At 44.1% G+C, this 15,668-nt stretch overlaps 1 protein-coding gene across 4 annotated transcripts in view; it reads left to right on the top strand.

Annotated features, from left to right (window-relative positions):
* Positions 1 to 15,128, top strand: part of zgc:91944 (HNF-1_N and homeodomain domain-containing protein) — a 31,912-nt gene extending 16,784 nt beyond the window's left edge. For 3 of the 4 annotated variants that reach the window (XM_014143176.3, XM_014143178.3, XM_014143177.3), the window contains 5 exons: positions 4,229 to 4,385; positions 7,833 to 7,915; positions 8,091 to 8,186; positions 8,443 to 8,561; positions 8,993 to 15,128. In XM_014143176.3, coding sequence (XP_013998651.2) covers positions 4,229 to 4,385; positions 7,833 to 7,915; positions 8,091 to 8,186; positions 8,443 to 8,561; positions 8,993 to 9,139 — 602 coding nt within the window. In that variant the 3' untranslated portion in view covers positions 9,140 to 15,128. The remainder of the gene's footprint in view (positions 1 to 4,228; positions 4,386 to 7,832; positions 7,916 to 8,090; positions 8,187 to 8,442; positions 8,562 to 8,992) is intronic. The other variant, XR_014380469.1, reaches the window with a different exon arrangement.
* Positions 15,129 to 15,668: the final 540 nt, after the last annotated feature.

Genomic DNA, 15,668 nt, shown 5'->3' with positions numbered 1-15,668 from the left:
ACCAGCCGCCGCGCAGCCAGATAACGAGCAGCCACACAGCCAGGTAACCAGCAGCCAGGTAGCTAGCCGCCGTGTAGCCAGCCGCCGCGCAGCCAGGTAACCAGCTGCCAGGTAACCAGCCGCAACAGGACTGAGGAGGGAAACCGGGTTTTACATTTAGTTTTGTATATCGTTTCACATTTGAATTTTCTTTTTGGCCAAATCAGATTTTGGAATGGAATAAAGGTGTGAGGAATGGCCTGTATTATTTTAGACTCAGTAAGGGCACTGTGTTGTGACATCTGTCTGAGTCATGGAGGACTGGAGCTGATACATGCCTGTGATCACTTGATCTAGTCCACTCTGTCTGATACGTGACTGTGATCACTTGACCTAGTCCACTCTGTCTGAGTCATGGAAGACTGGAGCTGATGCGTGCCTGTGATCACATGACCTAGCCTGCATGCCTACAGTGCATTCGGAGATTTTTCAGACCTCTTCCCTTTTTCCAAATGTTGTTAAGTTATACAGCCTTATTCTAAAATGGATTGAATAAAAAATATGAGGTCCCACAGTTGACAATGCATGTCAGAGCAAAAACAAAGCCACGAGGTCGAAGGAATTGTCCGTAGATCTGGGGAAGGCTATGCAGCATTGAAAGTCCCCAAGATCACTGTGGCCTCCATCATTCTTTAATGGAAGAAGTTTGGAACCACCAAGACTCTTCCTAGAGCTGGCCTCCCGGCCAAATTGAGAAATTGGGTGAGAAGGGCTGTGGTCATGGTCACTCTGACAGAGCTCCAGCGTTCCTCTGTGGAGATGGGAGAAACTTCTAGAAGGACAACCATCTCTGCAGCACTCCACCAATCAGGCCTTTATGGTAGAGTGGCCAGACGGAAGCCACTCCTCAGTAAAAGGCACATGACAGTCCGCTTGGAGTTTCAGACCATGAGAAACATGATTCTCTGGTCCGATGAAACCAAGATTGGCCTGAATGCCAAGCGGCACGTCTGGAGGAAACCTGGCACCATCCCTACGGTGAAGCATGGTTGTGGCAACATCATGCTGTGGGGATGTTTTTCAGCGGCAGGGACTGGGAGACTAGTCAAATCAAATTCAAATCAAATTTATTTATATAGCCCTTCGTACATCAGCTGATATCTCAAAGTGCTGTACAGAAACCCAGCCTAAAACCCCAAACAGCAAGCAATGCAGGGGAAAGAAGCACGGTGGCTAGGAAAAACTCCCTAGGAAAAACTCCCTAGAAAGGCCAAAAACCTAGGAAGGAACCTAGAGAGGAACCAGGCCAGTCCTCTTCTGGCTGTGCAGGGTGGATATTATAACAGAACATGGTCAAGATGTTAAAATGTTCATAAATGACCAGCATGGTCAAATAATAATAATCATAGTAGTTGTCGAGGGTGCAACAAGCACGTCCGGTGAACAGGTCAGGGTTCCATAGCCGCAGGCAGAACAGTTGAAACTGGAGCAGCAGCACGGCCAGGTGGACTGGGGACAGCAAGGAGTCATCATACCAGGTAGTCCTGAGGCATGGTCCTAGGGCTCAGGTCCTCCGAGAGAAAGAGAGAAAAAGAGAATTAGAGAGCATATTTAAATACACACAGGACACCGTATAAGACAAGAGAAATACTCCAGATGTAACAGACTGATCCTAGCCCCCCGACACATAAACTACTGCAGCATAAATACTGGAGGCTGAGACAGGAGGGATCAGAAGACACTGGCCCCATCCGATGATACCCCCGGACAGGGCCAAACAGGCAGGATATAACCCCACCCACTTTGCCAAAGCACAGCCCCCACACCACTAGAGGGATGTCTCCAACCATAACTTACCGTCCTAAGACAAGGCAGAGTATAGCCCACAACGATCTCCGCCATGGCACAACCCAAGGGGGGGCGCCAACCCAGACAGGAAGACCAGGTCAGTGACTCAACCCACTCAAGTGACGCACCCCTCCCATGGACGGCATGGAAGAACACCAGTAAGCCAGTGACTCAGCCCCTGTAAAAGGGTTAGAGGCAGAGAATCCCAGTGGAAAGAGGGGAACCGGCAAGGCAGAGACAGCAAGGGCGGTTCGTTGCGCCAGCCTTTCCGTTCACCTTCACACTCCTGGGCCAGACTATACTTAATCATAAGACCTACTGAAGAGATAAGTCTTCAGTAAAGACTTAAAGGTTGAGACTGAGTCTGCGTCTCTCACATTGGTAGGCAGACCATTCCATAAAAATGGAGCTCTATAGGAGAAAGCCCTGCCTCCAGCCGTTTGCTTAGAAATTCTAGGGACAATTAGGAGGCCTGCGTCTTGTGACCGTAGCGTACGTGTAGGTATGTACGGCAGGACCAAATCAGAAAGATAGGTAGGAGCAAGCCCATGTAATGCTTTGTAGGTTAGCAGTAAAACCTTGAAATCAGCCCTTGCCTTAACAGGAAGCCAGTGTAGGGAGGCTAGCACTGGAGTAATATGATCAAATTTTTTGGTTCTAGTCAGGATTCTAGCAGCCGTATTTAGCACTAACTGAAGTTTGTTTAGTGCTTTATCCGGGTAGCCGGAAAGTAGAGCATTGCAGTAGTCCAGCCTAGAAGTAACAAAAGCATGGATTAATTTTTCTGCGTCATTTTTGGACAAAGTTTCTGATTTTTGCAATGTTACGTAGATGGAAAAAAGCTGTCCTTGAAACAGTCTTGATATGTTCTTCAAAAGAGAGATCAGGGTCCAGAGTAACGCCGAGGTCCTTCACAGTTTTATTTGAGACGACTGTACAACCATCCAGATTAATCGTCAGATTCAACAGAAGATCTCTTTGTTTCTTGGGACCTAGAACAAGCATCTCTGTTTTGTCCGAGTTTAAAAGTAGAACGTTTGCAGCCATCTACTTCTTTATGTCTGAAACACAGGCTTCTAGCGAGGGCAATTTTGGGGCTTCACCATGTTTCATTGAAATGTACAGCTGTGTGTCGTCCGCATAGCAGTGAAATTTAACATTATGTTTTCGAATGACATCCCCAAGAGGTAAAATATATAGTGAAAACAATAGTGGTCCTAAAACGGAACCTTGAGGAACACCGAAATTTACAATTGATTTGTCAGAGGACAAACCATTCACAGAGACAAACTGATATCTTTCCGACCGATAAGATCTAAACCAGGCCAGAACTTGTCCATGTAGACCAATTTGGGTTTCCAATCTCTCCAAAAGAATGTGGTGATCGATGGTATCAAAAGCGGCACTAAGATCTAGTCAGGATGGAGGGTAATATGAACGGGGAAAGTACAGAGAGATCCTTGATGAAAACCTGCTCCAGAGCGCTCAGGACCTCAGACTGGGACGCAGGTTCACCTTCCAACAGGACAACAACCCTAAGCACACAGCCAAGACAACACAGGAGTGGCTTTGGGACAAGTCTCTGAATGTCCTTGAGTGGGCCAGCCAGAGCCCGGACTTGAACCCAATCTAACATCTCTGGAGAGACTGTGCAATAGCTGTGCATCAACACTCCCCATCCAATCCTGACAGAACTTGAGAGGATCTGCAAAGAAGAATGAGAGAAACTCCTCAAATACAGGTGTGCTAAGCTTGTAGCATCATACCCAAGAAGACTCAAAGCTGTAATCTCTGCCACAGTTGCTTCAACAAAGTACTGAGTAAAGGGTCTGAATAATTATGTAAATGTGATTATAAATTATTATTTTTTAAATTAATAATAATAATAATGTTTTTACCTGTTTTACCTTTCTCTCTGTGTGTGCGTGTGTGTGTGTGTGTGTGTGTGTGTGTGTGTGTGTGTGTGTGTGTGTGTGTGTGTGTGTGTGTGTGTGTGTGTGTGTGTGTGTGTGTGTGTGTGTGTGTGTGTGTGTGTGGTGTGTGTGTGTGTGTGTGTGTGTGTGTGTGTGTGTGTGTGTGTGTGTGGATAAGGGGAAAATAAACATTTTAATAATTTTTTGAAAAAGGCTGTAACGTAACAAAATGTTGAAAAAGTCAAGGGATCATGAATACTTTACGAATGCACTGTATGTCCACTGTCTGCCTTCCTGGTGGGTTTTTACTGTGTCCTGTATCGTAAATGTTGACTTGTCTTGAAACAGTTTTATACTTTAGCAAAATAAAATAGTTATTGAACAATCAGGCTACTAGTTGCAATCAGTGATCTTTTACATTTTTTTGGGGTGTGTTTTCTCCTCCATTCTTTTTATTGTCATCCCTCCCTCCCTGTTACCTGCTATAGGTGCTACCCTGTCGATGCGCTCTCTGGTGAAGGAGGAGCCTGATTGGAGGACGGTGGTCAGTCCCGGGGAGAGGAGCGGGGTGGTGGGCGGTCCTCTGAGGCTGCGGAGGGGAAGCAGGTTCACCTGGAGGAAGGAGTGCCAGTCAATCATGGAGAGGTGAGCCAATCACAGACCCTGATTGGGTCAGGTTTCCATGACAACGGATCCAAAACAGATTCTCCACTCAGCGCTAACCAATGGGGGTTGAGTCTATTCATGTTAGTGATTTTGTCGCTAAAACATTTTTTTTTTTAGGGGTGTGTTCATTTCGCTTCAACGTTTGCTACGTTGCGTGGCGGTTTGTATTGAATGACAACGTTTCCCCAAAAATTGTGCCTTTTTTTGAGGTATGTTTGCTCTCGTTTGGTGGTTGGTGAGGTTGCTTGAGCCGCACTGAGAATTGGAAAAATTATGAAAGTCAACTGTCCATTAATCTAGAACATGTTTTGGAAGTCTGATGAGTGGACCCCAACCCTGGTCTAGGCTGGAGAGCTATGGGGTGTCCAGGCTTTTGTTCCAGCACTAAACAATAATAGTGGTTGATTCTATTGAAGTTTGTGATAGGGCTTCTAATTTAACTTCCTGTGTGTGGCGCAGCGGTCTAAGACACTGCATCTCCGTGCAAGAGGCCTGGTTCGATCCCGGGCTGTATCACAACCGTCCGTGATCAGGAGTCTCATAGGGCGGCACGCAATTGGCCCAGCGTCGTCCTGGTTAGGGGAGTGTTTGGCGGGGATAGGCCGTCATTGTAAATGAGAATTTGTTCTTAGCTGACTTGCCTAGTTTAAATAAAGGTTAAATACAACAGTCGACATGATTCAATGACAGCCTACCCTGGCCAAAACCCTCCCCTTTACCCGGACACATTGGGCTTGTTAGGGCTCTGAAGTGCAAACAATTTGGTCGTATATACGGCAAAATATTTTGTTGTGCGACCCAGGAGTTTTATTTTTTGGGAGTACTGTGAAAAACATCTCCCAGATAATAATTATTGTAATAAGGCTTCACTGTACTCTTGTTTTCAGGGTGCCCTAACAGAAACAAGCGAGTGCAGATTCGATAACATCATGGTTGCACCATTTATCTAGCTCAACCAGGTCAAGAAAGATCTGACCTACAGTACATGTATATTTGAGTCATTTAGCAGACACTCTTTATCTAGACTAGACGGCTCATTCATCTATAGAAGGTGTCACCTCTCACTACCACATCACACAGCTGTACAGCTGGTCCTGCTGCCCAGGCTGATGGGGCTTTTAGTCATGCCGGATGTGACTGTGATCAGATCATTTAGGAGGGGTCATTTTAATGTAGATAGATGGTCTATCACCCCTGCTTACTGACCACTCCCAACCTACTACTGCCAACCTGTAGAATAAACTACTATTTAATTCATTTCACTATTAAGGTGTGTCACTTTGTGGTTCTCTTTCATTGCAAAAAACAAAAAAACACTTTGATCTCATCAGGTGTTTTGCAAGCTGCATGCCACAAGGAATTAACTTTGTTACTTTAAGGTTCATGTGAATGTTTTTGCAGTGTTATTATTGGGTATTGTGTGTAGATTGATGAGGGAAAATATATATATTTAAACGACTTTAGAATAAGGCTGTAAGGTAACAAAATGTGACGGAGGGGTCTGAATACTTTCCGAATGCGCTGTATATTACCTGCGTGACATTTTGTCTCGTCTTATAGCGGGATCGCATTTTATGCTCATAAACCACGTCGTGGGCCTTTTTTTTTTTAAACTACTCGCGCGTTGACGTCGTTAAACATTTGTTTACACTTCGTTCAGTCACGTTTCCTCGTCGGTTATGCTAGCTGAGGGGGCACTGAAAGAAGGGGGGAAAAGTGTAGCTTCTTTAGATCAATGATCATAGCAAACACACACTTTCTTTGATAGCAATGAATGTATGACAGATCTCTTGTCTTGCACGTTGTCATGACAAACCTGCCATTTTCTTTTTTTTTAAAGAGATGGTGTACAGTTTTCAATGTGTTGCGTGTCAATAGGAAAATAGTGCTTTTAGACTGTTGAAACCTACTATTACACATGGTGTTTGTAATTTCATCCACAGGTGTTTTGTATAAACATTTTAGCTTTCATAATAGGCTAATGTATTTCGTTTCTAGGTTACAACATGTGCTTCGGCAGTAGCTAGAATTCATATAGTTAGTATCTCAATAAATTGTTAAAAAATATATATATATTTATATTTTCTGCTGCTCATAGATTTTATATGGTGCTCCTCTAACTTTTTAAATGAATGAAATGTTTTAATTCAGAGCCCAGGATGTAGCTTAACAGATTCTTTATAACCAGTCTATCGTTTTCAGTTTTTTTTTTTTTTAAAGCAAAGCATATCCTAATATAAGCGATCGACTCTGTGATATTTCTAAGCAGAGGGCACTCTCAGTAATGAGAAATACACAGGCGCTTAGACAAGCCACACCAACCAACAGCTCTATGGATTACGCAATACCACTGCAGTGCTGCTACTCCTTTATGGGCAACTTTAGAGTCATTGAAGGACGATACTGTAGAGGTTATTGTGATGGAGGGTGGGTGAGGTGGGAGGCATGGAGGGTGGGTGAGGTGGGAGGCATGGAGGGTGGGTGAGGTGGGAGGCATGGAGGGTGGGTGAGGTGGGAGGCATGGAGGGAGAGGTGGGAGGCATGGAGGGAGAGGTGGGAGGCATGGAGGGAGAGGTGGGAGGCATGGAGAAGGAGGAAGAGACGGAGAAAAATGCTGCTCCTACATTTTGTGAGGTTATTCTTATTCAGACAGGGGCATAGAGAGAGGGGAGGGGCATGGAGAGCGAGAGAGAGAGAGAGAGGAGGGGAATGGAGAGAAAAGGAGAGTGAGTGAAAGAGGGGTATGAAGAGAAAAGGAGAGAGGAGAGGGGCATGGAGAGAAAAGGAGAGAGGGAAGGAGTAGGTGGTCGTCACTACCCTATTTCTCTCCTTAACATCTGACGAATCTGGGCCAATTGTGCGCCTCCCTATGGGACTCCCAATCACGGCCGGTTGTGATACAGCCTGGATTCGAACCAGGGTGTCTGTTGTAACGCCTCAAGCACTGAGATGCAGTGCCTTTAGACCGCTGCACCACTCGGGAACCCAACCCCTCAGGAGCCCAACCCTCGGGAACCTAACCTAAACCACACTGCTAACCTTAAATTAAGACTAAAAAACTATTTTCTTTCCCCCATGAATCTTACGATATGGACGTTGTCTGTGGTAACTAGTGAAATCTTTTGGTGCAGTATATCTTTCTGTTATTGTAACATTTGGTTATTATTTATGGCCTCCTAGAAGAGGAGAGACAGTGAGAGTTATAAAAACAGTACTGAATGTAAACCACCTAATGTGTCCATTAATCTACCATACCGCTTCAATGAGTGTCTCTGATTGGTTAATGGCCCTGATTTAGGCTGATGTAGCTGCACTGTCATTGGCTGGATGGTGTCTTTCTCCCGCCTCCACTATGATGAGAGTTTGAGATTGGTTATGATCATGGGCAGGAAGGACTCATCTTTCTGTTTTCTTATTGGCTATCAGTTTCTTCGTGGAGAACCAGTACCCTGACGAGGCAAAGAGAGAGGAGATCGCTAATGCCTGCAACTCAGTCATCCAGAAACCTGGTCAGTTTGGATAGAACACGCCTGTAACCAAATCTATCTGTTAGGTCTCTCAAACGTCTTCATTTGTCAATCGAATCCCATGTTTAAAAAGCTCTCATTTTCTCATGAAGAGGGAGCAGCTCACCCAATGAAATGTATTCACTTGTTCATCTTTTTTTCTGTTGTCATTACCCAGGAGGCAAGCTGTCTGAGTTTGAGCGTGTCACGGCTCTGAAGGTGTACAACTGGTTTGCCAACCGCCGGAAGGAGATGAAGAGGCGGGCTAATATAGGTGAGAATCTCTGATGCTCCATACCAAGTCGTGCGCCATACCAAGTCGTGCGCCATACCAATTCGTACACGAGGGACCATCAACTAGATTCAGCCGCGGTATGTTTTTTTTTCGAGAGCAGATAGTTTGGGGGACCAGAACATAATTGCAAATAATTTGTAGACTGGAAATAGACCGCAAGAAGTTGCCCCCCCTCTCATTCGTTATTTACCCTCCTTACTCCTTCCTCCTCTCTCTCTCGCTCTCTCTCCCTCAGAGGCGGCCATCTTGGAGAGTCATGGTATCGAGGTTCGCAGCCCGAGCTGTCACTCCAACGGGGAGGAGCTGGAGCCACATGACTACGCAGAGCAAGTGAATCAACGATTCTTAGAGCAGGTGAGTCAGTGAATCAACGATTCAGTCAGCGAGCCACATGACTACGCAGAGCAAGTGAATCAACGATTCTTAGAGCAGGTGAGTCAGTGAATCAACGATTCAGTCAGCGAGCCACATGACTACGCAGAGCAAGTGAATCAACGATTCTTAGAGCAGGTGAGTCAGTGAATCAACGATTCAGTCAGCGAGCCACATGACTACGCAGAGCAAGTGAATCAACGATTCTTAGAGCAGGTGAGTCAGTGAATCAACGATTCAGTCAGCGAGCCACATGACTACGCAGAGCAAGTGAATCAACGATTCTTAGAGCAGGTGAGTCAGTGAATCAACGATTCAGTTAGCGATTTGTTAAACTATCCCTGAAACGATGAACTGAATTGAATGTATCGGGAGTCAACTGTTTAATAAATGAATACCTTTTTCCTTCACAGGAAGAGATTTCATCCAGGAAGGACCTTGATCAACAAGAACCCTCCTCATTGGCTGCCGTCAATGTCCTTCCCCCTCCTAGCCCCGCCCCTCAGGTCCTGGAACACAAAGCTGACGAATCGAAAAGGGAGACTGTGGATGAGGAGTGACCTATGGGAGAAGAACATCACTAAAGTGTGGATTTCTTTACATATATAAGGGATTAAAAAAAAAGAAAAATGACTGTTCTAAGTGTCTGTCCCCCTAGAGGTCTCCAGGGGTTATGACTGCTCTGAGTGTCTGTCCCCCTAGAGGTCTCCAGGGGTTATGACTGCTCTGAGTGTTTGTCCCCCTAGAGGTCTCCAGGGGTTATGACTGCTCTGAGTGTCTGTCCCCCTAGAGGTCTTCAGGGGTTATGACTGCTCTGTCTGTCCTAGAGGTCTCCAGGGGTTATGACTGCTCTGAGTGTCTGTTCCCCTATAGGTCTTCAGGGGTTATGACTGCTCTGTCTGTCCTAGAGGTCTCCAGGGGTTATGACTGCTCTGAGTGTCTGTCCCCCTAGAGGTCTTCAGGGGTTATGACTGCTCTGAGTGTCTGTCCCCCTAGAGGTCTCCAGGGGTTATGACTGCTCTGAGTGTCTGTCCCCCTATAGGTCTTCAGGGGTTATGACTGCTCTGTCTGTCCTAGAGGTCTTCAGGGGCTATGACAGTCAGAGTTAATAGTGAAGGGTGCTACAGGTCGCTCTGGTGCCTCTAGTGGTAGGGAGGCCACTGTATGTATACAGTAATCATGCTTTATAGTAATGGCAATATTTATCTCTATATATATATATATATATATAGTGCATTCCAAGACTGTCTTAAACGAAAGACAACTCCTTAGAAGGAAGAGGGTTGTACCGGTAAGCGGATATATCGTCCCTTCTATAAGCTAAAAGCCTTTCTTTAAAAAATTTATTTGCGATTTTTCTTTTTAAAAGGTATTGACGAGTGGTTGTGTAAAATGGAACTGGAGCTAAGTGGAGTGGGTAAGGAATGTTTTCAACCTGCAGGTCAGGTGTGTTTGATGATAAGGTGAGTCGGCTGTGTTTGGTTGAAGCGAGCGAGGCTGAGTTTGGTTGATCTTTGGTTTGACGATAGTGTTTCGATAATATCAGCATGATAATATCCGCCTTCTGTGCTCGCTTGAATGTCTGACCTGATCTTAGTAACCTTGTTAGACTTTGGGCTCAATCTGTCGATCGGTCAAGTGATCAATCAAGTAGTCTGGTCAGTGTTAAGAGTCCAACCCTGAGGGACAAACGGAATCTCAGGTAAACCCAAACATGGTGGATGAGGCTGATGAATCGTCCAATATTTCTCTGTAATAAGCTTGTTCAAAGGAATGTTTCATATCATATAATAATATTGACTGTTTTCTGCCAAAACATGAACATCCAGTGAGCAAAAATGGGTTGAAATTACGTCTTTTCAACTTGTTTTCCTCACTGCATTTACTGTGTATTATGTACAGTTGAAGTCGGAAGTTTACATACACCTCAGCCAAATACATTTAAACTCAGTTTTTCATAATTCCTGACATTTAATCCTAGTTAAATGTCCCTGTTTTAGGTCAGTTAGGACCACCACTTTATTTTAAGAATGTGAAATGTCAGAATAATAGCAGAGAGAAGGATTTATTTCAGCTTTTATTTATTTCATCACATTCCCAGTGGGTCAGACGTTTACATACACTCAATTAGTATTTGGTAGCATTGCCTTTAAATTGTTTAACTTGGGTCAAACGTTTCGGGTAGCCTTCCACAAGCTTCCCACATTAAGTTGGGTGAATTTTGGCCAATTTCTTCTGACAGAGCTGGTGTAACTGAGTCAGGTTTGTAGGCCTCATTGCTCGCACACGCTTTTTCAGTTCTACCCACACATTTTCTATAGGATTGAGGTCAGGGCTTTGTGATGGCCACTCCAATACCTTGACTTTGTTGTCCTTAAGCCATTTTGCCACAACTTTGGAAGTATGCTTGGGGTCATTGTCCGTTTGGAAGACCCATTTGTGACCAAGCTTTAACTTCCTGACTGATGTCTTGAGATGTTGCTTCAACTTACTGTATGTAAACTTCTGACCCACTGGAATTATGATACAGTGAATTATAAGTGAAGTAATCTGTCTGTAAACAATTGTTTGGAAAAATGACTTGTGTCATGCACAAAGTAGATGTCCTAACCGACTTGCCAAAACTATAGTTTGTTAACAAGAAATTTGTGGAGTGGTTGAAAAACGAGTTTTAATGACTCCAAACTAAGTGTATGTAAACTTCCGACTTCAACTGTATGTCTTATTTTTAATGTCAGCCAAGCCCAGGGTTCCCTTCTATATGCTTCCTTCTACTTGTCTTTCTTTGTCAATAAATGTCTCTATTAATCAAAGGAACATTATGTATTAGTAACTAATTATAATCAGTTAATTATGTCCCTTTTTTTTCTCTTATCAACATACATTAACCACTCAAGTCTTATTATTCTCTGAAACCCAGATAAGCTAGTCTGTAGTCTACAGGTTTAATAAAAAATAAAAAAATGTTCTAGGCGACATAAAATGTGTTTGTTAATCATGACTTGTCTGTCGTGCTATAAGCACCTCTGCTCATTCTAGTATAAGCTACTCTTTACATATGGTATGTGTGTATGACTGAAATGCTGCACTTTCCTGGTTATTCCTTTTTTAATATGTATTTTCCAAGAAGTGGAAGGAACATGTGCTTACAAGTTCATTTCCTGTTAACTCTTCGCTCTTGGTAAAAAAAAAAATCCCAGAGTTAGGGGGGGGGATTGAAACAGAATTCTCTGCATGTGGTTTCCCTTCTTAAAAATAAATAGATAGTGTTTAAGGAAACACTTTGTTTCCAATATGGATTTAGCTGTTCTTCCCCCTCTAGCCACTGGCCCAAGACCTTAATAGTTGTTATTTTCTTTTGGTCATGAAATGCACCAAGACATGTCTATTATCACAGCGCCTGAATCCTAACTTTACAGACTTTCCTTAACTCTGTGACCTCTCCATAAATCATACATTTAAGTAAATAGGAAAGATAAGCCTGAAAAGGCAAGTTAAGCTCAGACACCCCTCCCCCCTCCAGTACAAGCCCTCTAACATTTTACCTCCTAATGCCAAAGCTCTGCCAAGGTACAGACGAGTAGTGAGGTAGACTCATTTAGGAACCAGTAGATATGTACAGCTTACAGTGCATTTGGAAAATATTCAGACCCCTTGACTTTTTCCACATTTTGTTACATTACAGATTATTCTAAAATTGATTTGAAAAAAAATCCCCTCATTAATCTACACACAATACCACATAATGACAAAGGAAAAACAGTTCTTTTTTTTGCACACATTTTATAAAAAATAAAACTGAACTATCATGTTTACGTAAGTATTCAGACCCTTTACTCAGTACTTTGTTGAAGCACCTTTGGCAGTGATTACAGCCTTGAGTCTTGGGTATGACGCTACAAGCTTGGCACACTTGTATTTGGGGAGTTTCTCCCATTCTTCTCTGCAGATCCTCTCAAGCTCTGTGAAGTTGGATGGGGAGTGTTGATGCACAGCTATTTTCAGGTCTCTCCAGAGATGTTCGATCGGGTTCAAGTCCGGGCTCTGGCTGGGCCACTAAAGGACATTCAGAGACTTGTCCCAAAGCCACCCCTGTATTGTCTTGGCTGTGTGCGTAGGGTCATTGTCCTGTTGGAAGGTGAACCTTCGCCCTAGTCTGAGGTTCTGAGTGCTCTGGAGCAGGTTTTCATCAAGGATATCTCTGTACTTTGCTTCGTTCATCTTTCCCTTGATCCTGACTAGTCTCCCAGTCCCAGCTGCTGAAAAACATCCCCACAGCATGATGCTGCCACCACCATGCTTCACCATAGGGATGGTGCCAGGTTTCCTCCAGACGTGACGGATGGCATTCAGGCCAAAGAGTTCAATCTTGGTTTCATCAGACCAGAGAATCTTGTTTCTAATGGTCTGAGAGTCCTTAACTCCAAGCGGGCTGTGATGTGCCTTTTACTGAGGAGTGGCTTCCGTCTGGCCACTCTTCCATAAAGGCGAAGTGCTGCAGAGATGGTTGTCCTTCTGGAAGGTTCTCCCATCTCCACAGAGGACCTCTGGAGCTCTGTCAGAGTGACCTTCTCCCCGATTGCATTAAAGAATGATGGAGGTCACTGTTCTTGGGGACCTTCAATGCTGCAAAAATGTTTTGGTACACTTTCCCAGATCTGTGCCTCGAAACAATCCTTTCTTGGCGCTCTACGGACAATACCTTCGACCTCATGGCTTGGTTTTTGCTCTTACATGCATTGTCAAATGTGGGACCTTTTTATAGACAGGTTTGTGCCTTTCCAAATCATGTCCAATCAATTGAACTTACCACAGGTGGACTCCAATCAAGTTGTAGAAACATCTCAAGGATGATCAATGGAAACAGGATGAACCTAAGCTCAATTTTGAATCTCATAGCAAAGGGTCTGAATTCTTATGTAAATAAGGTATTTCTGTTTTTTATTTTTAATAAATTAGCAACCTGTTTTGTCATTATGGGGTATTGTGTATAGATTGATGAGAAAAAAAATTACAATTTAATCCATTTTAGAATGTGGAAAAAAAGTCAAGGGGTCTGAATACTTTACGAATGCACTTTATGTCCCCTGACTTCTCCCTGTTATGACACATACCAGTGTTTAGGTTACCTCATTAGCTTGATTTAGTAATAGTGTATGGGATTTGGACTTGATACTTGGTCCAGGGACTGTCAACCAAACAGCTTTGCCGTAACGCCAAGAGATCCGAACCCCTTGATGAGGTTGTTCGGTGTTGGGTTAAAGTCGCTGCAATATCTACTGTAACTTTAGCCAAGTAGCTGACCTCTGGGTTAGGGAGGTTATAAAGTCAGCGGTCGTATACATAACATTAGCTGTTATGACTGTTTTATGACACCTCTTATGTTATTGCTATGACAGCGTTATGTAGACCGGATGATAGATGGTTCGGCGTAAAGTAGTGTTACCCTGTTTATAACAGTGCAATAACAACAGACTAGGGTTGCTACGGTAACTCCCCAGGTTTTCCACTAATCCTTTGTTGGGAACATTCCTGAAAATTTAGGAGAGCATAAGCTGTAAATCCGGGAATTCTGCAACCAGGCTTTCTGAAAAACCAGGGAATGTTACTGGGATTGCTTCACCCTACTACAGACCCAATCCGAGGGGGACGGGGCTGAAGTTGCCACGAGACGCATCCTAAGGCCTGCTATAGGATCAGGATAGATTAAATGGAGAATAAGATTATCCTTAGATCAAGTTACCCACTGACACTGATATCAAGTCAGTTATATGTCCTCCGCCATAATGTTTAATGGAAGGTAATCTGATCCTATACTGAACAAAAATATAAACGCAACTTGCAACAATTTTAAAAGTTTTTACTGAGAACCATTTTATCGAAGGAAATCAGTCTATTAAGAAATTCAATAGGTCTTAATCTATGGATTTCACATGACGGCAGGGGCGCAGCCACGGGTGGGCCTGGGAGGGCCAGCCAATCAGAATTCGTTTTTTTCTCCACAAAAGGGCTTTATTATAGACAGAAATACTCCTGAGCACCACCCCCCCCCCCACTTCTCAGACGATCTGTCAGGTGAAGAAGCCGGATGTGGAGGTCCTTGGCTGACATGGTTACATGTGGTCTGCGGTTGTGAGGCCAGTTGGCTGTACCTCCAAATTCTCTAAAACAACATTGGAGGCAGCTTATTGTAGAGAAATGAACGTTCAATTCTCTGGCAACAGCTCTGTTGGACATTCCTGCAGTCAGCATGCCAATTGTACGCTCCCTCAAACTTGAGACATCTGTGGCATTGTGTTGTGACCTTTTATTGTCCCCAGCTCAAGGTGCACCTGTGTAATGATCATGCTGTTTAATCAGCTTCTTGATATGTCACACCTGGGACATATCAAAAATGGGACCAACACTTTACATGTTGCGTTTATATTTTAGTTAAGTATAGATTTGTATTAAGGGGCTCTCCGTATGGACAGACCCTTAAAGCTCTTCTTTTTTTTCTGCTTTTACCTGTCAACAAAAAAATATAATAAAAAACAACATGTAAACAAACTTTAGTGTTTTGCATTTACATTTAAGTCATTTAGCAGACGCTCTTATCCAGAGCGACTTACAAATTGGTGCATTCACCTTATGATATCCAGTGGAACAACCACTTTACAATAGTACATCTATATCTTTTTTTGGGGGGGTTAGAAGGATTACTATATCCTATCCCAGGTATTCCTTAAAGAGGTGGGGTTTCAGGTGTCTACGGAAGGTGGTGATTGACTCCGCTGTCCTGGCGTCGTGAGGGAGCTTGTTCCAACATTGGGGTGCCAGGGCAGCGAACAGTTTTGACTGGGCTGAGCGGGAACTGTGCTTCCGCAGAGGTAGGGGGGCCAGCAGGCCAGAGGTGGATGAACGCAGTGCCCTTGTTTGGGTGTAGGGCCTGATCAGAGCCTGAAGGTACGGAGGTGCCGTTCCCCTCGCAGCTCCGTAGGCAAGCACCATGGTCTTGTAGCAGATGCGAGAGAACTTGGGAAGGTTGAACACCAGACGGGCTGCGGCGTTCTGGATGAGTTGTAGGAGTTTAATGGCACAGGCAGGCAA

The sequence above is a fragment of the Salmo salar genome, chromosome 14 (assembly GCF_965601325.2).
Source record: "Salmo salar chromosome 14, fSalSal1, whole genome shotgun sequence".
Taxonomy (NCBI): domain Eukaryota; kingdom Metazoa; phylum Chordata; class Actinopteri; order Salmoniformes; family Salmonidae; genus Salmo; species Salmo salar.
The sequence above is the reverse complement of the archived record's forward strand: the minus strand, read 5'-3'. Positions and strand labels throughout refer to the sequence as shown.